The sequence below is a fragment of the Oncorhynchus mykiss genome, chromosome 5 (genome assembly GCF_013265735.2).
Source record: "Oncorhynchus mykiss isolate Arlee chromosome 5, USDA_OmykA_1.1, whole genome shotgun sequence".
Lineage (NCBI taxonomy): Eukaryota > Metazoa > Chordata > Actinopteri > Salmoniformes > Salmonidae > Oncorhynchus > Oncorhynchus mykiss.
The window spans coordinates 36957952-36981052 of NC_048569.1; the positions used below are offsets into that span (position 1 = coordinate 36957952).

The 23101-nt window shown below is 44.5% G+C and overlaps 1 protein-coding gene across 8 annotated transcripts in view; it reads right to left on the reverse strand.

The window, feature by feature from the left end:
• Positions 1-36: 36 nt before the first annotated feature.
• LOC110522926 (lysine-specific demethylase 2B) overlaps positions 37-23101 on the reverse strand; it is a 56020-nt gene continuing 32955 nt past the window's right edge. For 4 of the 8 annotated variants that reach the window (XM_036977406.1, XM_036977405.1, XM_036977400.1 and 1 more), the window contains 9 exons: positions 8241-8477; positions 7946-8089; positions 7616-7702; positions 7113-7460; positions 5774-6846; positions 5371-5534; positions 4466-4627; positions 3975-4193; positions 37-2405 (listed from right to left, as the gene is read on the reverse strand). In XM_036977406.1, the coding sequence (XP_036833301.1) occupies positions 2224-2405; positions 3975-4193; positions 4466-4627; positions 5371-5534; positions 5774-6846; positions 7113-7460; positions 7616-7702; positions 7946-8089; positions 8241-8477 (2616 nt within the window). In that variant the 3' untranslated portion in view covers positions 37-2223. The remainder of the gene's footprint in view (positions 2406-3974; positions 4194-4465; positions 4628-5370; positions 5535-5773; positions 6847-7112; positions 7461-7615; positions 7703-7945; positions 8090-8240; positions 8478-23101) is intronic. The other 4 variants (XM_036977404.1, XM_036977401.1, XM_036977403.1 and 1 more) reach the window with 4 other exon arrangements.

The following is a 23101-nucleotide window of genomic DNA, read 5'->3' on the forward strand; positions in this document are numbered from 1 at the left end:
TAATGAATGCAATGTTGACAGAATGGCATACTACTCTAGATTTGATGTTTAAGGTATTTATTTCAGAACCTAAAAAACATTCATAGATACTCCAATGTATGACATTTTAAACATATTTCACACATGTTTTGTTTACATATTGCACAGACTGGTTATGAACAAAAAGATAAATTAAGATGATTGTGGGCGGGAAAAAGTGACCAAAAATAGAGAGCTCGGTATTTAGGATGAGTTTTTAATAACTCAAAAGTCACAAACTAGTTTCTCTAAGCGGAAGATTTACAGTATATACAGTTGACCAATTATATACTAATACATTTCCCAACCACACAGGGAAGACATGGTGATTGGTAGTTAGACCTGTCCACATACAAAAAGGAGATTTATCAAAACATCGATTAGGAGCCCCTAGTAGTCGTACTTTTGTCATTTCCTGTACATAGCCTTTTTTTAATACACTCAGTGTAGTCTAATAATAGCCTGCATACACAAAAAAAAGCCACTACTTACAACCAGTGTAATTAAGGTATAATATAAAGTAGTTAGTTACCTGTCAGACACTGACCGTACAGTACCCCAGTAGATCATATACACTGAATGTACAAAACATTAGTAACTCCTGCTCTTCTCCAAAACAGACTGACCAGGTGAATCCAGGTGAAAGCCATGATCCCTTATTGATGCCACTTATTAAATCCACTTCAATTAGTGTAGATGAAGGGAGGAGACAGGTTAAAGAAGGATTTTTGAGCCTTGAAACAATCGACACGCGTGTGTATGCCATTCAGAGGGTGAATGGGCAAGACAAAAGATTTAGTGCCTTTGAACCACAGGAGGCTTGGGCGGGGAGGACGGCTCATAATAATGGCTGGAAAGGAGTCAATGGAATGGGTATCAAACACATGGGAATCATGTTGGATACCATTCCATGTATTCCGTTCCAGCCGTTACTATGAGCCCCGTCCTCCCCAATTAAAGTGCCGCCAGCCACCTATACTTTTAACGGGGTATGGTAGTCGGTGTCAGGCGCACCGGTTCGAGTGTCAAGAACTGCAACGGCGCTGGGTTTTTCACACGACAGTTTCCAGTGTGTATCAAGAATGGTCCACCAGCCAAAGAACATCCAGCCAACTTCACACAACTGTGGGGAGCATTGGAGAGAAAACATAGGCCAGCACCCCTGTGAAACGCTTTCGACAGCTCGTAGAGTCCATGGCCTGACAAACTGAGGCTGTTCCTAATGTTTTGTACACTCAGTGTACATACTGTATTGGTTTTATTCAAAAGCAAGTGTCTACTTAAAACTTGCATCCATAGGTGTGAGAATCCCTTGTGAAAAAAACAACACAGACCATGATAATGTCACACCGGCCTGGTATATGAAGACGGACAGATTCTTGGTATGCAGTAGTAGACTTTAAATCAGCCTTATGATGCTTCCTCTTGCAAACAGTCACTGGTGCCTACTCATACGGACTTGATAAACCTTGGAAAGGACAGTAATATTTATTTGTCAAACAGTACAAATAGATTTTTTTTTTTCTAGATATTTTCGAAATTTAAGTTGAGTAAAACATGAAAAGGAGAACGTATCTGTGTACTGTACAGACAATTACACGCATAAAGATGAACCTCAGCACTTAAATAAATGACATATAAAACAGCCGTACAGAAAACAAGCTACTGCTCTTGGCATAAATCTAGTCTAAAAGAATAAAAAACAAGAGACAGATTGAATACTGTCCATCAAAAATGGTACTGTAAATCAGTGCAGTCAACCCTGCACATAAAAGTATGAAACACTTTCTGATACAAAAATATTGATGTGTAATGCATAAACTGTGCACTGCAACAACAGCACATACTAAACAAAAGAAGTCAAACTTCACCATTGTGAACATACACTGCCTGTTCATTTGCAGAAATAAAAAAATAACTTAAATATCTTGGCATAGACAAAACAGGGGGGGGGGGGAACATGCTTTGTCAAATGTCCAGTAATGCCAGGTGGCCTTTTACATGTTGAAAATCCTGTTTTGGAAAACATGCTTGTTTCAGCAGCACAAGAGGCATTCAATGAGTATCAGAGCCACAGTCACTTGTAAAATGTCCTACGTCAAATGCAACACTTTCTCCATGGCGATGACGCCACCCTTGACGGTTCCTTATTCTGAAGAGTGTCCTAACTAGCGAGTGTATACAGCGCAGTCTCTCTCTCAACCGCTAGCAGAGTTTCTGCAGTAGTTTCTCCTCTACAAGTCCAAACTGTACACTCACTGACATTTCAGCAACAAACTGCTCACAGCCCTCCTTGGTCACCTGCTTGCAGTAGCGCAAGTCAATATGACAGATGCTTCCACAGCGCTTGAAGTAGGCCAGCGACTGGTCCGTGACTCTGTTGCACACTGCAGAGGGGAGGGAGGAGGAAGATAGGTTGATGTAATAGGAGACCATTCAGTATCTTCAGTGCGTATACAGACAGATAGGCTCCTCCTATACACCTAGGATATCCTTCTAGGATATAAGATTCTAACCAAAATCTCACCGTAGTCATGTGCATGGGGATTTCAAGTGCTCCATTAACAAGCTTTCAAGCGGTTCCGTCAGTGAGTGACTGACATCAGTGGTGCCAGAGACCTCATTAGTCTGACTGCCACACGGTTCCCCCCGACTGTCTCATAATGGGAATGTCTATCTCTCATTGATCCAACCTTTAAGGGCACTACTCAAGAGTGGAGAAACATGGGGGGGGGGGGGGGGGGGGGGGGGGGGGGGTTCAGTTATGGTTTGTAGTGGAGCTTCACTCCGGGGGGACTGTGAGCCCTAGTTTTACTCCGCCCCATTGGCTCCAATAGAGCATCACAAATAGGCACAATTAAAGCTATTTATATAGGGCTGCGCAATCTATAACATTTATTTGAATGTATGTTTTAGCGCAGTGTTCCAAATGTCTGTCTTTTTGGTCTCGTGTCCTTCTGTGCTGCATGCACATTTCTAGTTGCCACTCTCTGACAACAATCGGTTTGAATTTGAGGTTTGGTCCAACAGAATCGCTACAGTTGGAGACGGACAGGAGGGTGTGTGTCCAGCCCTAACCCGGGCGACGCTAGGCCAATTGTGCGTCGCCCCACGGACCTCCCGGTCACGGCCGGTTACGACAGAGCCTGGGCGCGAACCCAGGGACTCTGATGGCACAGCTGGCGCTGCAGTACAGCGCCCTTAACCACTGCGCCACCCGGGAGGCCTCCTGTTCTGCCTTTTTAGCAAGAAAATAGATCCAAGTTGGCTAGACTTGAAATATGAATATTAGCTGGCTCCTCGCTAGCATGTGGGCTTGTGTTTGAGATATTGTTTATGAGACCTGTGTTCGTTTTCTATAATGTCCGCCTGAATAAGTTCGTCATCATTAGTGGATTTGCATTACACATGGTTCTGGGTAATTTTATAACAAAAAGGGCTTTGTCATTAACACACTTGAAAGCCAGATCAGTGATTATTGCAACACCACAAAAGTAGGTTCAACTATTTTAATAAAACAATTACATTATTAGTGGGTCTTACGGTTGTGGAAGGATTCTATTTAGCCTAGGTTTAACTTAACAAGCCCTGAATTCATTAGATCATTCCTGACTGTTTGTGAGATTCATATTGGCATCCATGGGCTCGTTACATGTCTTTATGGGGGGGGGGGGGGGGGGGGTGCATTCCTCTCAGTGGGGAACATGCCATGACCTATGCCATGAACCAATGAATAGGAAACATGCCATGACCTATGCCATGAAGCAACGAATGAACGTTGCAACGGATAGTTAATGGCTGTGTCTGGATTCTAACCAATATGTTCTAACTGGTGACTAGTACTGTTACTGTTAGTCGTAAATACTTTCAGTAAACATTAGGATGTAGGGACATTCTGACATAGTCATTGTCCGTAGTGATAGTAGGCATTGTAACACGGCCTTGTATCCTCCTACCAGAGAGGTTGATGTCAGTGAGCGAGTCTCTGGTGGTGGTCCCAGCCGCAGTCAGGATGTTGACCGACTGGTCAGTGACGTGGTTGCAGTAGCTCAAGTCCAGCCTGGTCAGCTGGGGCGTGTAGCGGATGAGGAGGCGCAGGGAGGTGTCTGTGATGTCCAGCCCGGCCAGACGCAGGTCCACCACATTCCGCAGCTTACTCCTGTTGTCCAGCTGACCTAGAGAAGGAGAGACAGAAAGAGACGGAGAGATTGAATGTGTCAAGTTGTTTTTAAGCTTCCTTACTCGGAGCACAATCAGGTCCAAGTGTTTCCAGCTGTATGGCCTGTAAAGACAGCCACATGGGGGCACCAGAGAGCACAGCAAAACCTGACATGGATGGGCTGCAGCAGCCTGACTGGATCGCAAAACACATGGACATGCTGTTCAAAACTCCTCGCCACGTGTGCAGACGGTCATTCTAACACACTGGAGGATGGTGGGAATATACCTGGTCTGTTGTCTGTGGGGGGTGAGAGTAGGTCCCTCATTTGGGCGTCTTTGAGCCCCTCTACCCACTGGACATCTAGGGTCCTCAGCAGCGGGCAGCTGGCGGTGCAGAGGGCAGACACAGCCACCCAGGAGCAGCCTGAGAGCAGCAGCATCCGCAGACCTGCAGGGACAACAGTCAGGGGTTAACAAGGGGTCGAAACTCAACATCACTCTCTCTCTTGCTAACACCCTAGCACTGTCACAATGCCCCCCCCCCCCCCCCCCCCCCCCCCCCCCCCCCCCCCCCCCCCCCCCCAAAAAAAGAAGCCTGAATAATACATCATCAGGGCTCCCTCCCTCCAACTAGGCCAGTCCCAGCTAACGTGTAACATTCTCTGCTGCTATTTTCAATCGTTGGGGGGGGACTAATTGTGATTTTCCATTAAGGAATCATATTAGTCTCCAGCAGCTCGTTAACCTGAGGCTTCAAAAACAAGGAAACAAAAACAATCACTATGCAAATGTAATTATAGTCGCCGCATAAATTAATAAGAAACAAAGCAAATGGGCTGAAACACTTAAGGAAACCCTGGAGATACAAGCGTCAGACATGCCGGAGCAGCTCGCCCAGCCATGGAAACAAAGACGGCATTACAGTATTGCCAAACATAAACCCATCACAACTAGTCACATTAAATATGTTCCTGTCAATGCCCTCAGTACAGAGAAGCACTGTAATAGACAGTAGTGGTGACATCAGGTTTCCAGTGTGTACCCAGAACCATGGACAGAGATACAGTGTAACAGCTCACTGTATACACACACACACACACACACACACACGACAGTTCAGACCATTCTGTTATAAAGGCACAGAGGGATTTGCACATTGCCTCAGTTACAACACTGCTGGCTGGTGTTTACCTGGCAGCCTGTTGATGAGCCAGCTGAGCTGCTTCTTGGAGATGTTGGTCCAGCTGAGGTCCAGAGCCACAGGCTGTCTGCGGATGATGCCACTCAGCATGAGGGGAGTGATGGACTTACAGCGGTTCAGATCGATCCGCGTCCACAGCCTCTTATCACAGCACCTGGGGAGGCAGGGGCGAAGGTCAGCACACGATCACACAGCCGCCATAGCTAAGGTTGTGGAAGGACTACACTGAGGTGAGAGCTCTAGGCTAGAGAGCCTTACAGCTTAGTGTTCATACTGTAGTTCCAATGAACAAGGTCCATTATGAGAAGCACAACCCACTAATTCACAAGACTGACTGGTTTAACTTGGTATCAGACCCCTTGCTCTATCTGATAGTCACAGCTGAAAACTCACCATCTGTTCCAGGTTTTGCAGACGCGCATGCAGACACAAAGGTCTCTGTGTGCGAGGTGCCCGAACACGGCCATCCACACCTCCCTGTGCATCATGTGGGTCTGTCCGTCTTCCAGGGGCAGTCTGTCTGGCGGGGGGCTGATGGGAGGTGGCCGGATCACGTGACGCTCCATCTGGACACACTTGGGTGGTGAGCGGCAGGGAGGGGGGCGTGGGCAAATGGGTGTGATCGGAGGGCTGCGATTCCACCCCAGGGGCGAGAGCTGGCGGGGCGTCCCGTTTAATTCCCGCCCCCTGGGGTGGAGCCAGTCTCCAAGGTCACTGGTGCAGTTGTTGAGTGGCCGCTTGGGCTTAGGCTCCTCCCCGTCGCTCTCAGGCTCTGTCTTCATTGGCCTGTGGTTCTGATTGACTAAGCGGTCCTCGGTCCTCAATGGCCGGCGGTTGTGATTGGATAGACCATCCTCAGTCTTAATTGGCCTGCGGTTATGATTGGCAGGAGAGTCCTCTGTTTTTGGTGGTCTGCGGTTCGGATTGGTCAAGGAGTCCTCAGTTTTCAAGGGTCGACGGATGTTATTGGCTGGGCTGTCCTCCCTCTTCAGTGGTCTGCGGTTCTGATTGGCCAGGCAGTCCTCGGTCTTCTGAATCTCCAGATTGAGCTCTTTGCTCAGCTCCTTGCTCAGCTCTTTGTTGGGGAGGCGGCGGCGCTTGCGTGCCTTCAGCTGGCCAGGTGTCTTTTCTGGGGCATCGCACCCTACACTGCTGGGCCCTGCCCGGGGAGAGCTGGAGCAGGACTGGTCACTCTCTCTGGCTCTAGACATCCGTAGCAGTGGACTCAGCATAGTCTTTACTGTACCGTCTTTACTGTCCTCTACACCACCATCTTTCTCCTCCTCCTCATCTCCATCCTCTTCCTCCTCTTCTCTTCTCCCTTTAGTTACAACCCTGTCCCCTGTGCATCTGTCCTCCTCTTCATCTTCATGGTCTTTGTGTTCGTCGTCCTCATCTACTTGCTCTTGCTTGATGGTCTTTAACAGCTTGGGGATCAAAAGGTCATCAGGTTTTGGGGGCTTCTTCTGTAAAGGAACATAGGCAGCAGATCAGTTACTCTGACATTCATTTCTTACAATCCACTTTACAGTTTGAAGTGGCCTTATACATATAATTTTCTACATTTTTCTCCAAGTAGTGTTTCACAAGTAAGGGGTTACGGTTTGGTAATTGAATCTTGACTAAATAAACTTGTCAATTTTTCTCAAATCAAGAGGAATGCTCAGTACAGATACTTCATTAAAAACGTAATTATCTGTGATCAGGCTGATCAGTCTGTTGGATAAATCACCTTTTTCTTGACAACAGGAGGCTCGTCCTCATCTTTGATGTCGAACAGCATCCTCTTCTTCCTCAGAGGGTTGTCCTCAGGCCTGGGTCGGGGCAGCCCGCCCAGAGACAGCATGGGAGAACGTTTCTTCAGAGGAGGAGACTCCTCTGCTTTCGTTTTGGGGGTGTCATCACGCTCCGCCTTCCTCTTCACTGTGGCCACGGTTGCCGTGGTCCCAGTGGGTGATGTTGGCAGACTGGGCGGGTCGGGCTCTTCCTTGATGTCACGGTTCAATCGTGAGTCCTTCAGCAGCGACCCGGGAAGGTTGGACGCGTACTTGAACCCTGGTCCTCTTTTTTGCTTGACGGCCAAAAGGTGAGAAACAAGAGAAGACTACTTTATATCTTTTGCCTATTTGTTTCCGGACACTTTTAATTCTAAAGTATTTTTACGATACATTTGATGTCTTGAACAGAGGCTAGATATTCAGAGTATTCCGGTTCCACACCCACATAGATGCTTACTTTCCCTGTCTTCCCTGAATGGTTGCATTTTGGACACTCCCAGCAGTTTGGCAACTCGTCATTTACAACTCCACCAGAATCTTTCACCTGAACAAAAGAACACAAAGTAGTGAGTGGGTGAAGGTGATAGGAAGCACAAGTAAAAGTGAGACAGTAAGAAGCAGAGCTATCATTTATCATTTGCAGCATAGGAGTCCTCTATAGGAGGAAGGGCAACCATAAACAAATACACTGCAGTAACATAAGTGCTCACACTGATTCGATCGATCACGTACAGAGAGATATGAGAGGCTCAGTGACAGCATCCACACACCGCATTGAGCCGTTTACCTTGAGGCAGAGAGGATGGACTATCTCATTGCAGATGGAGCACTCCATGAGCATGCGGTTAAACTTGTCCTCCTCTTCCTCCACTGTGTCCTCCTTCCCTGCCTCTCCACATACCAGACACACCGCTGTGTGGGGCAGGACAGGCTGGAGACCACAAACATCATATTAGAAACTCACTCTAAAACGTCCACACACATAATGTCCCTTGCAGGATAGTTTTAGTTTGACCATTTAAAACATACCACAATAAAAAGCCAAACAGACTTACTGTAGTTAAGATTAGTCGGAGACCTACCGCTATACACTGCCTCATGATGCAGGATTGTTTCATGCGACCTGGACCTCCGAACTTCTTCATGTCTTTACAGAAGTGGCATTCTCCACACTCTGTCCTCAGGCACGCCTCGCACTTCCGACAACGCGTCCTTCTCCTCCTGGCGCCAGACGTGCTCCGGCTGGCCGACAGCTTGACCGCCGCCGCAGGAGACGAGGCCGCCATTTTGGGTTTGGGTCTGTTAGGAGGCCGCTGCTGCTGAAGTGGAGGGAGAGGTGTCTTTATAGCGCAACACTAAAAAGGTACAGAGACAGATGGATCAGGTCTACGGTGGGCTGCAGTGTCTGCAGTATTGACCCCTGAATAAGCAGCTGATTAGGGAAACCAGGTGTATTGACTCATCTAATCAATGCTAGCGGTTGACCAATTAAGTGTCGAGTCATAAGCAGCAGAGCCTTTATTATGACCGGTTGTACTCGGCTGTCTGGTCTAACTAGCTACTTCCACTTTCTATGGAAAACACAGGACCAGGGAAGAAGCCATCATCCGACCGCACTCAAGTGAGAACATGACATTTTGTTATTTTTTTAACAAAGTGTTAAATAAAACAGGGAGAGGGCATACATTTAAATTCAATTGAAGACAGTGAGAGATGAGGAGGGGGACTGCTTTGATGTGAAGCACTTTCCATTATTGAGTTTATGTTCTCCTGTTATTACTGGCTGAGCCAACACTGAGACAATACTGTACATGCTGCTCATAAACAAACACACACACACACACACGTTATATAGATGTACTGTACGCAAACAAGAACACACAGGCTATGCCTGGCCAGGAGATATTAGCTACTGAGGGTACTTGTGATCTCATCTATATAGGCAGACTACTGGAGGTTGTTCCTACATCAAAAATATGCTGCAATCATAACCACCCTTTACTCATAGTATAGATCACAGGGACATACTGTACTTGTACTGTACCAAACGGAACATACTGATGTATGGTTATGGCATGACCAATACCCACTTTAAGAGGGCTGTACACAAGAGGAAATTATGGTAATGTGAATTCAAATGGCAAGTATCCAACAGGCACTTGTTTCCACAGCAACCCACAGAAGAATACATGTGTTTCACCCATCAGACTATTGTCAAATTGAATCTGGTCTTTACATGCAGTGCATTCTGAAAGTATATAGACCATTAGACTCTTTCCACATTGTGTTACATTACAGCCTTATTCTAAAATTGATTAAAATTTTTTTTTCCTTCTCATCAAGTTACATACAATACCCCATAATGCCAAAGCAAAAATAGTTTAAATTTTTTTGCTAATGTATTCAACATAAAAAAAAAACTGAAATATCACATTTACGCAATTATTCAGACCCTTTACTCAGTACCTTATGGAAGCACCTTTGGCAGCAATTACCGCCTCGAGTCTTCTTGGGTATGCCGCTACAGTACAAGCTTGGCACACCTGAATTTGCGGACTTTCTCCCAATCTTCTCTGCAGATCCTCTCAAGCTCTGTCAGGTTAGATGGGTAGCATCACTGCACAGCTATTTTCAGGTCTCTCCAGAGATTTTCGATCGGGTTCTGGCTGGGCCACTCAAGGAAATTCAGAGACTTGTCCAGAAGCCACTCCTGCGTTGTCTTGGCTGTGTGCTTAGGGTCGTTGTCCTGTTGGAAGATGAACCTTCGACGCAGTCTGAGGTCCTGAGCGCTCTGGAGCAGCTTTTCATCAAGGATCTCGCTGTACTTTGCTCCATTAATCTTTCCCTCAATCCTGACTAGTCTCCCAGTCTCTGCCACTGAAAACATCCCCACAGCATGATGCTGCCACTACCATGCTTCACTGTAGGGAAGGTGCCAGGTTTCCTCCAAACGTGACACTTGGAATTCAGGCCAAAGACACTCTTGGTTTCATCAGACCAGAGAATCTTGTTTCTCATGGTCTGAGAGTCCTTTAGTCATGTGCCTTTTACTTCTGAGTGGCTTCCGTCTGGCCTGATTGGTGCACTCCACCAATTGGTGCACCTCCACCAATTGGTGCTGATTGGTGCACTCCGCAGAGATGGCTGCCCTTCTGGAAGGTTCTCCCATCTCCACAGAGGAACTCTGGAGTTCTGTCAGAGTGACTATCGGGTTCTTGGTCACCTCCCTGACCAAGGCCCTTCTCCCCCGAATGCACAGTTTGGCGGTTGGCCAGCTCTAGGAAGAGTCTTAGTTATTCCAAACGCCTCCATTTAAAAATGATGGAGGCCATTACGTTCTTGGTGACCTTCAATGCTGCAGAATGTTTTTGGTGCCCTTCCTCAGACCTGTGCACAATCCTGTCGCGGAGCTCTACGGACAATTCCTTCGACCTCATGGCTTGGTTTTTGCTCTGACATGCACTGTCAGCTGTGGGACCTGAATAGACAGGTGTGTCCCTTTCCAAATCATGTTAAATCAATTGAATTTACCACAGGTGAACTCCAATCAAGTTGTAGAAACATCTCAAGGATGATCAATGGGAACAGGATGCACCAGAGCTCAATTTCAACTCTCATAGCAAAGGGTCTGAATACTTATTTAAATAAGGTATTTCTGTTTATTTATAATGTACATTTCTAAAAACCTGTATTCCCTTTGTCATTATCGGGTATTGTGTGTAGATTGATGAGGATTTTTAAATGTTTTATCCATTTTAGTAAGGCTGTAACATTTTTTAAAGTCAAGGGGTCTGAATACTTTCCGAATGCACTGTATAGCCTACTAATATACATTATCAGTCAAAAGTTTGGACACCTACTCATTCAAGGGTTTTTATTTATTTATTTTTTCAATTGTAGAATAATAGTGAAGACATCAAAACGATGAAATACATATGTAATCATGTAGTAACCAAAGTGTTAAACAAATCAAAATATATTTTATATATTTGAGATTCTTCAAAGTAGCCACCCTTTGCCTTGACAGCTTTGTACACTCTTGGCATTCTCTCAACCAAATGTACTTAGAATGCTTTTCCAACAGTCTTGAAGAAGTTCCCATATATGCTGAGCACTTGTTGGCTGCTTTTCAATCACTCTGCGGTCCAACTCATCCCAAACCATCTCAATTGGGTTGAGGTCGGGTGATTGCAGAAGCCAGGTCATCTGATGCAGCACTCCATCACTCTCCTTCTTGGTTAAATAGCCTTAACAGTTTGGAGGTGTGTTTGCGGTCATTGTCCTGTTGAAAAACAAATGATTGTCCCACTAAGAGCAAACCAGATGGGATGGCGTATCGCTGCAGAATGTGGTGGTAGCCATGCTGGTTAAGTGTGCCTTGAATTCTAAATTAAATCACTGACAGCGTCACCAGAAAAAGCACGCCCGCACCATTACACCTACTCCTCCATGCTTCACGGTGGGAACCTCACATGCGGAGATCCTCCGTTCACCTACCCTGCGTCTCACAAAGACAGCGGTTGGAATTTAAAAAAACAAATGTGGACTTAATGTTCATTGCTCGTGTTTCTTGGCCCAAGCAAGTCTCTTCTTCTTATTGGTGTCCTGTAGTACTGGTTTCTTTACAGCAATTTGACCATGAAGGCCTGATTCACGCAGTGTCCTCTGAACAGTTGATGTTTCTGTTACTTTAACTCTGGAATGCATTTATATGGGCTGCCATTTCTGAGGCTGGTAACTCTAATGAACTTGTGCTCTGCATCAGAGTTAACTCTGGTTCTTCCTTTCCTGTTTCGGTCAACATGAGAACCAGTTTCATCATAGTGCTTGATGGTTTTTGCGACTAACTTCCACAACGCATATAAGGCCCTGCCCCGCCCTCCTTTCGGAAAAGCTGACCACGACTCCATTTTGTTGATCCCTGCCTACAGACAGAAACTAAAACAAGAAGCTCCCGCGCTGAGGTCTGTTCAACGCTGGTCCGACCAATCTGATTCCACACTCCAAGACTGCTTCCATCATGTGGACTGGGATATGTTTCGTATTGCGTCAGACAACAACATTGACGAATACGCTGATTCGGTGAGCGAGTTCATTAGAACGTGCGTTGAAGATGTTGTTCCCATAGCAACGATTAAAACATTCCCAAACCAGAAACCGTGGATTGATGGCAGCATTCGCGTGAAACTGAAAGCCCGAACCACTGCTTTTAATCAGGGCAAGGTGACCGGAAACATGACCGAATACAAACAGTGTAACTATTCCCTCCGCAAGGCAATCAAACAAGCTAAGCGTCAGTATAGAGACAAAGTAGAATCTCAATTCAAAGGCTCAGACACAAGAGGTATGTGGCAGGGTCTACAGTCAATCACGGATTACAAAAAGCCCCGTCACGGACCAGGATGTCTTGCTCCCAGGCAGACTAAATAACTTTTTTTGCCTGCTTTGAGGAGAATACAGTGCCACTGACACGGCCCGCAACTAAAACATAACCCTAACCCTAACCCTAACCCTAACCCTAACCCCAGCCGCGCCCTCAGAGCATGCGCAGACCAGCTGGCTGGTGTGTTTACGGACATATTCAATCAATCCCTATCCCAGTCTGTTGTTCCCACATACTTCAAGAGGGCCACCATTGTTCCTGTTCCCAAGAAAGCTAAGGTAACTGAGCTAAACGACTACCGCCCCGTAGCACTCACTTCCGTCATCATGAAGTGCTTTGAGAGACTAGTCAAGGACCATATCACCTCCACCCTACCTGACACCCTAGACCCACTCCAATTTGCTTACCGCCCAAATAGGTCCACAGACGATGCAATCTCAACCACACTGCACACTGCCCTAACCCATCTGGACAAGAGGAATACCTATGTGAGAATGCTGTTCATCGACTACAGCTCGGCATTTAACACCATAGTGCCCTCCAAGCTCGTCATCAAGCTCAAGACCCTGGGTCTCGACCCCGCCCTGTGCAACTGGGTACTGGACTTCCTGACCGGCCCCCCCCAGGTGGTGAGGGTAGGCAACAACATTTCCACCCCGCTGATCCTCAACACTGGGGCCCCACAAGGGTGCGTTCTGAGCCCTCTCCTGTACTCCCTGTTCACCCACGACTGCGTGGCCACGCACACCTCCAACTCAATCATCAAGTTTGCGGACGACACAACAGTGGTAGGCTTGATTACCAACAACGACGAGACGGCCTACAGGGAGGAGGTGAGGGCCCTCGGAGTATGGTGTCAGGAAAATAACCTCACACTCAACGTCAACAAAACTAAGGAGATGATTGTGGACTTCAAGAAACAGCAGAGGGAACACCCCCCTATCCACATCGATGGAACAGTAGTGGAGAGGGTAGCAAGTTTTAAGTTCCTCGGCGTACACATCACAGACAAACTGAATTGGTCCACCCACACAGACAGCATTGTGAAGAAGGCGCAGCAGCGCCTCTTCAACCTCAGGAGGCTGAAGAAATTCGGCTTGTCACCAAAAGCACTCACAAACTTCTACAGATGCACAATCGAGAGCATCCTGTCGGGCTGTATCACCGCCTGGTACGGCAACTGCTCCGCCCACAACCGTAAGGCTCTCCAGAGGGTAGTGAGGTCTGCACAACGCATCACCGGGGGCAAACTACCTGCCCTCCAGGACACCTACACCACCCGATGTCACAGGAAGGCCATAAAGATCATCAAGGACAACAACCACCCGAGCCACTGCCTGTTCACCCCGCTATCATCCAGAAGGCGAGGTCAGTACAGGTGCATCAAAGCTGGGACCGAGAGACTGAAAAACAGCTTCTCAAGGCCATCAGACTGTTAAACAGCCACCACTAACATTGAGTGGCTGCTGCCAACACACTGACTCAACTCCAGCCACTTTAATAATGGGAATTGATGGGAAATGATGTAAAATATATCACTAGCCACTTTAAACAATGCTACCTAATATAATGTTTACACACCCTACATTATTCATCTCATATGTATACGTATATACTGTACTCTATATCATCTACTGCATCTTTATGTAATACATGTATCACTAGCCACTTTAACTATGCCACTTTGTTTACATACTCATCTCATATGTATATACTGCACTCAATACCATCTACTGTATCTTGCCTATGCCGCTCTGTACCATCACTCATTCATATATCTGTATGTACATATTCTTTATCCCCTTACACTTGTGTGTAAGGTAGTAGTTTTGGAATTGTTAGCTAGATTACTTGTTGGTTATTACTGCATTGTCGGAACTAGAAGCACAAGCATTTCGCTACACTCGCATTAACATCTGCTAACCATGTGTATGTGACAAATAGAATTTGATTTGATTTGGAAGATACTTTCAATGTTCTTGAAATGTTCCCGGATTGACTGACCTTCATGTCTTAAAGTAATGGTAGACTGTCGTTTCTCTTTGCTTATTTGAGCTGCTTTTGCCATAATATGGACTTGACTAAATAGGGCTATATTCTGTATACCAATCCTACCTTGTCACAACACAACTGATTGCCTCAAATGCATTAAGGAGGAAAGGAATTGCACAGATGAACTTTTAACCAGGCACACCTGTTAATTGAAATGCATTCCAGGTGACTACCTCATAAAGCTGGTTGAGTTAATGCCAAGAGCATGCAAAGCTGTGGAAACTTTGAAGAATCTCAAAAATAAAATATATTTAGATTTGTTTAAAAAATTGGTTGCTATAGTTTTGATGTCTTCACTATTATTCTACAATGTAGCAAATAGTAAAAATAAAGAAAAACCCTTGAATGAATAGGTGTGTCAACTTTTGACTGGTACTGTAGGTGTGGAATAATTTTTTGATTGATAATGGCCCACAGAAAATGATAAAAATCTGTAGCCTGCACTCGAATAGCGAATGTAGGTTACGTGCGGTTCCGTTTTTAATATGCAAGCATAGGCGGGAAGTTCATAAGGCGAGGGGAAACTAAGCTTTCTCTAAAGTAAATACAATTAAAATGCCAAAATTAAATAGCCAAATTAGCCTACTCCTGTCCATAAATAAGTAAATAAAATCATTCAAAACAGGGTACCACAGAGGATCAGATTTGACCACAGAGGATCATTATCTTTTTTATTTATTTTTTAAATGTGGTTGTGTATTGTTTTAAATCGCATTGCCTACAGTCGTAAGGAAAGGATTATTGTTGTGTTGCGACTGTCTGAAAAGTAGGCTAGAGGCCAAGCCAGGCATAATTCAAAAATGTAAAATACAAATCGCGGGAAAACAGTTTGGAAAGCAAATGGTTATTGCAGGGAAGAATAAAGACTAATAGCTCTTTCAGTTATCAAAATTATCAACTTAATTGAGCGAATAGTGGAGAGCATAGGCAATATCCCTGGTGAGTGCGCACTGCACATATTCACTATTTATCAATGTTGGGTCAGTGCTACTTAAGTTTGTTTTTGGACAATCATTTATTCCTCCAGCAGGAAGAAGAGATATAGCCCAGGCCTACTCTACACGCTCAGCCATGCATTGAACGGTCTTTTTTGCAAACAGTGATTGAGTTACATTATTAGCCTAAATTATGACTATTCAATCTACTCATCACATTGCAAAATAGTAGGCTACCTTACACAAGTCTGCAAATGTGATGAAACATGGAATGGAATGCTTCATTATAAAAGGTGCATTTATGGTGAAAATTATCTTCCCCCCAAACTTGAAACTCATGCACCGCGCCTATGTATGCCTGGTAGGCTACACCGGTTGGAATGCAGGTTGACGTGCTTCATTTTAAGAATTTAGCAGCACAAGAAAGCTGGGATTATCTTTTGAATGGTGGCCAGTCAAAAATCTGTTTTCACATGCAATTGCGCAACGACTCGGCTTATAAGAACAGCGGCATCAGAGAGCAGTTTTGGCAAAGCCTAGTTACCTTGACTAAGTGGTCACGTGGAATTTGACTGCGGTCATGACTCGTGAATGCTGGTGTGGCGGTAATACGGTCAACGTAACAGGCCTACCCGAGAAACCTTTGCAATTTCTGTCCATACGAAATACATGGTGAAACACTCAAATTGATTGTGTTCCTTGTTCAAATGTGTTGTGTCTGACTATTCATTAATGTGAAGACTGTTGTATTATCAAATACATTTTTCTGTGTAATTATTATTATGTGATTAAACTAATCATGTAAACTTTAATTAACTAGGAAGTCGAAGCACTTCACCACAGGAGTCTCTCTTTCCCGAATCGACTCTTCAGATATTATCATATCTTATTGATTAGTCTTCTATTAATGTAGCATTATTACCTGAGTTCTCATTACCTTCTCGAACCTTAGCCTAAATGATGAATCAGCAATATACAAATTGGCTTAATTATTTATTTACTAACTAAATAAATCACAGAAATACATAAACAGTTGATATTGGTTACTAACACAATGCATTGATACGTCTCAAGTGGGCTAAACAGGCATGACGGCTTGGTAGACAATGGAAAGGGGTGGGGACAGATAAAAGAGCAGGAAAGACAAAATGGATTCACTACATACAGCTGATAATTATATTAATTGAAATGCTAATCCTTTGCACATGAACGGCAGCTCATTCGAGAAAAGTTGTATGTATATATTTACGTTCATATGTCGTTGTTGTCTTCTCTGTTGGAATCGCCGGTCTGACTGCTGGAGAGTCAGTTCATCAGAGAGCCTCTGATTAACTTCCCCAGAAGTCACAATGTCTTTCATGGTTGTCGCTTTCGCAGCGGCTCTGGATAGTGTCTGTTGTAATGGATACGTCAGGCATACAGATTGTCGTTGTATAGAATAGATGCTTCCGTGGTTGTCAGTATTCTTGTACTAGACTTAATTTCCAGCTGCAGACTAGTAATTCTACACCTAGGATTTGCTCTTATTCTGTAGTGATCGATAGTCTCAGAGTTGAACCATTTCCAGCCGTGTAGCCAATGCTACACGCTGTATGGCCTCCAGGGCCTATAGAGTTGTAGTTCTTAACCATTTCACATGTTGCGTCAGCTGCATGTTTTCTAGTCTTGGAAATTCAACTATTTGCAACCTTAGCTTACACTGTGGTTTGGTGGTCTGGTGTGAATGGCGTCACGGGGGCTTTTACACTTGGGTAGAAAAGGGCCATCTTGTCATATTTGTGCCCACCTGGGCGTGGCTACTGACAGTGCATAAGTTACCATAAAACAACAAATTCTTATTTAGAAGAATAAATCACTGTTATCTTTCCAAAAGTATTCTTATACTTATTCATCTTATACAACCTTCAGATGTAAACCTAACAGCTGGAATATGTACACATTAAGAGAAATAGTTGTGTGTTTAGTTTCCTGTCCTTCATGAGATCACCAAATGAAACACACTCGACATGACTGTCCCTTAAGTGTCCACGGACCATTCCCACATTCTCAAAAATATAAATACTGTTTAATTCTCCCATTTTGGGGATTAGGAGTTTCTAAAGAGAAGCTCTTTGTTCTCCATAGACTCTCTCCCTCAATACTACATGGCAGTCTCTACCAGGTATTTACGACCGTTGTAAAAACCTGATTTGTGAGAAGGGGGGGGGCACGATATACACGATATATAGTGACAAATGTATACGCATGAAACGTACATTATGGAAAACATGCCTCATACTCAGTAATAGTTGGTAAAATAATAAGTGGCAAGAATTTGGCACTGTCAACATTTAAGTATTTGAAACTCAATTTCACAACTGCCTTTTCTATAATCCTGGAGACTATCATTCTCCATAGCATAGTCTATATTCCAATGCATCAAACATGCTGCATGCCCACAATGGAATTAGGCAGCTGCTGACATTTGATAACTCAACTGGATTAGAAATCAAACACTGATCATCTTATTGCAGAGCACAGTGTAAACATTTCTCCCTGCTGTTTTTTAAAGAAGATTGTATGGCAAGGTACGCTATACGTGTAGCATATGCACTGCTGCCAGACCCTGAGCTCACCTGCGTCAATTGTTGGTTTGTTCATAGTGATATCGCTGAATTTTGTTTTGTCTAAGTCCAAGTGCATCACAAGTTTGAAAGTGGATTGTACGTGGCATGTGTGACTCTCTTAATCTCAATTGCTGTGATATGCAAAAAACTTTACAATCACTACCGGAGGTTGTATGTACAGTGGTTCATCCTTTAAAAGTTGCATCGTACTGCGGCACAGCTTGCATGGTGCCGCAGAATTCTATGGCACGTTATTTAAGTGCCAACCACTGGTACCATTAATGCTAGTTTCACCACCAGAGGGCATCTTTGAGAAGCATTTGATGGCCTTCAACATTGGCTGTACTAGAGAATTTAAAACCTAGTATATGGGACTGATTTTAAGAAATGTTGCTTAATTAATTAGATTAATATTATGGTGTTTCTAAAAAAACTCTAGGTTTCCATTAAGATGGAACGGAAAATATGGCGCTGTACAACGTGACGGCCGGGAGTAGGCTACAGTACTGGGCTATTTAGCTAAAGAATCCCAGTGTCGTGCGGGCACGCGGGAGACCGTGGTTCAATTCCCCGACCGGGAGGAAGGAGTAGGCTGTCCTTGTAAATAAGAATTTGTTCTTAACTGACTTGCCAAGTTAAATAAAGATTATTCTAAGAGCATAACATTTAATCACCCTAATTGTAATCTAACCAATACTCAAAAGGAGATTCAGTGAAAATAAAAATCTCTTTGATTTATCAAGACCAGTCCCCATGCTTGTCTCAGAGCAGCGCTAAATGGTGCTAAAATAGTTGTAGGCTATTGTTTCAAATCCTATTGCTTCGAACTTTATGCTCTTTAAATAAGAGCTACAACTACAGTAGGGCTACAGTGTATCGAAAAATATGAAAGACACTCCGCCAATAATTACATATAGAGGATTGAAGGATATTTCAGTGATATTTATTCCCATAGTAATTCGTTATGGATCCATAACCAAATAAACATCAGCATTTTGAAAGAGTATTTCTTATCATACATTTTATTAGCGAAAGCATAAAGATGCCATTATTAGTTACATTGTTTTAGTTTGAATGTGGAGACTGACACTAAGCAAGGTGGAAATGTTTCCCTAGTCAGTGCCATTATTAGTGCAATGCCCCTTAAAGTGTTGCTCTGTGCTACCCAGTGTGGCGGTCCACCCTCCCTCCCCCTTCCTCCTCCTCCCTTCCCCATGGGCTAGTCTGTCTTCTGTGCGCGGCTCTGTGGCCCATCCCGTGCCCCCTGCCCTTGTGCCTTGAACCTTGTGCGCTTTCAGTGGATACAGCTGGAGAACTGCAAGGCAAAACCATTGTGTGCCACTTGGGAGCCATGATATATTGTCCTGCTAATAACAGGGTTAATAATGTACCTGTGAGAATATCCAAGGAGCTTTTATATAATTCTAAATTAATAATAATCGCTTTGTTTAAAAAATAACAATATTTTGGAGATGATTTTGTTTTCAAATAAGGTAAAATGAGTGAGAAAAAGCCCATGGGGTGAGACATTGTTACTAATTTGTAAATAAAGCCAGTTTGTTATTCAGAATGATTTATTTCTGTTTTTAGAGGGAGAGAAAACAGAAACCTACAGTCATCTCATGGGTCTCCCAGTCAAGGCCGGCACGGGTATTGAACCAGCATTGGTAACAACACAGCTTGCACTGCTATGCAGTGTCTTAGACAATTGCGCCACTCAGGCACTGTACAATGTGACCGGTCCGGAGTGGGCTACAGTACTACAGTAAGAGCAAAATAATCCTAACAAAATAAAATCCTCAGTGTAACAACAGTTTCAGTAAGTAATACTGAAGTCGTGCACAATTATCTGTTTCTATTTAGGTTTATGGTTGCCCATTCATTGTCAGTTAGAGACACAGTAGGACCCAAAAGCATAATCAGTGCTCTAACTCCCCCTTGCGCTGGTCTGGAGCAATGAATTGGTGACGCAGGGTACCGTACTAAACCACAAATTACCTCTAAGTCCTGCAGCATAATCGCTAAATATTTAGTGGAGCAACCACTATAGTCAGTGAGTAAATCAATAAATCAACCATCATCATCATCTATTCCTGTGAGTGCCTGCTCCCTTTCCGAGATAAAGCTCGAAAGCAGCCTGGCCTTGTCAAAACGTAAAGAAGAAGAGGCAGCAGCGAGGCTCAAGAGGTGGTATTAGCAACAGACTACAGAGGTAGGGAAGCCATCACCCGCTCCCCGGTGATCACCCTGTCAAACGGGCAGTCACTACATCATAACCTGGATGAGTTAGCGGCTAAATCCTTTAGGAGAAGATATCTAAAAATCTGCTTTATAGAAACGTGGCTCACGCAGGACAATATTGATGTGAACGTAGATGGATACAATGTTATTAGAACAGATTGAGACAAAACAACACATAAATCAATAGCCCGGGGGGGCTATGCATCTTTGTAGATAATACAAACCACATTTTATTGGGCACATACACATGGTTAGTAGATGTTAATGCGAGTGTAGCGAAATGCTTGTCCAAGCAGTGTAACGTCATTGAACAATTGATCACCAGAGACTGAGAATCTCGTTGTATCATTCAGGCCATTCTAACTACCCCGCGAGTTTGGACAGGTTGGTCTATGTGCCTGGACTTAACAATAAGCAAGCTGTTGCCAGGACTGTTTCAATGCTTCAATGCAGCTCTTTCACCATCGGCTGACCTGACTGTGCTTGAGGATTTTAAATTCGCTCTCCCTCTCCGCACACCTCCCCAGTCTGCAACAGTACGTCACCTGTTTCATCACTCAACTACATTGTTATGGCAATGTAGATGACACATAGAAGGCAGTGTGCAGCGCATCCGAGATATAGGCAATAGGTGAAACACGAAAAACCTGTGGAGAAATCCATTCAGGTATAGACAGAAGGGGGCAGGGAGGAGCTTTGATGTCACAGACTGGGAGGTGTTCTTTGATTCGTGCAGGGATCCCCATGAGTCGACAGACAGCATCACATCATATATCCAGTTCTGTGAGTACACCGTCATTAACACAAAAACTGTTAAGAGTATTTCCCAACTACAAGCCCTGGGTGTCTAATGACTTGGACATGTGCCTCAATGAAAGGAAGTTTGCTTTCCTGAAAGGAGATGCTGAAAAAGTGAAACACGAATTCAGGTCAAAAATCAAAAACAGATATGCATCTTATTTCAGTCTTTGGGGGCTAGCTAGATGATCCTCTTTATCACAGTTTTCACGTGAGCATGTGTTTACATCCTACATAGAAGCAGGCCATTGGCTGCCTTCATGATGAGGGGTGTGTACAGGAGTTCTGATTGGGTCCAAGTTTAGCAGTTCAGCAAATTTACCTGAGCAAACAGTGTTGAAATATACTTTTTACGAGAAAATGTGCAAGAATTGAAGGTGCCAACAAATGTTATAGTCATCAGAAGAATGTTTTACTGTCATACACAAAGAAATCAGGTTCAGTAACAAGCCCAGCTACCACAGAGAAAACACAAATGAACAGCAGGGTCCGAGGATAGATCCTTGCCTTGTTCTAGACTTATCCTCAAACAAGTGGACACTAAGCAGAGTGTCCACGCTGGGGTGATCAGAGATCCAAGAAACAGCCAGAGAGGATTATTTTGGATATTGGGGGAAATCTAAATCAGTGGTGGAATCCGAGGGACTCTGTTAGTACTATAGAATGGGGGTCTGACTGATCCAAGGAACTGCTAAAACTAAACAAAGCATGGACATGTACAGTGCTCCATCACCTGTCCTGTGTCACCGGTCACCTCCTTGGCAAACACCATATATACACAAAAGTATGTGGACACCCCTATTTCAGCCACACCCATTGCTGACAGATCTATAAAAATCAAGCACGCTGAAATGCAATCTCCATAGACAAACATTGGCAGTAGAATTGGACTGAAGAGCTCAGTTACTTTCAACATGGCACCGTCATACGATGCCAGCTTTCCAACAAGTCAGTTTGTCAGCCCTGCTATAGCTGTCCCGGTTAACTGTAAGTACTGTTATTGTGAGGTGGAAATGTCTAGGATAAACAACATCTCAGCCGCGAAGTGGTAGGCCACACAAGCTCACAGAACAGGACTGTTGAGTGCTGAAGCACGTAAACATTGTCTGTCCTCGGTTGCAAAACTTGCCTCTGGAAGAAACATCAGCACAAGAACTGTTCGTAGGGGAGCTTCATGAAATGCGTTTCCATGGCCCAGCAGTCGCACACAAGCCTAAGATCACAAGGTGCCATGCCAAGCGTCGGCTGGAGTGGTGTAAAGCTCGCCGCCATTGGAGTCTGGAACAGTGGAAAAACACTTTCTCTGCAGTGATGAATCACGATTCACCATCTGGGTTTGGCCGATGCCAGGAGAACACTACCTGCCCCAATGTACAGTTCCGACTGTAAAGTTTGGTGGAGGAGGAATAATGGTCTGGAGCTGTTTTTCACGGTTCGGGCTAGGCCCCTTAGTTTCAGTGAAGGGAAATCTTAACTCTACAGCATACAATGACATTTTAGATGATTCCGTGCTTCCAACTTTGTGGCCACAAAGCGAGGTTGAGATTGGTGTGGAAGAACTTGACTGGCCTGCACAGAGCCCTGAACTCAACCCCATCGAACACCTTTGGGATGAATTGGAACGCAGACTGCAAGCCGGGTTTAATCGCCCAACATCAGTGCCCGACCTCACTAACGCTTGTAGCTGAATGGAAGCAAGTCCCCGCATAAATGTTCAAACATCTAGTATAGAGCTCAGAAGAGTGGAGTCTGCTATAGCAGCAAACGGTGGGACCAACTCCCTATTAATGCTCAAGATTTTGGAATGAGATGTTCGACGAGCAGGTGCTCACATGCTTGTGACGTACACTACATGACCAAAAGTAACAAGACACTGATGTATCATCCATCAGATTCCCTTATGTAACCGATTACCTGACATAATTTAG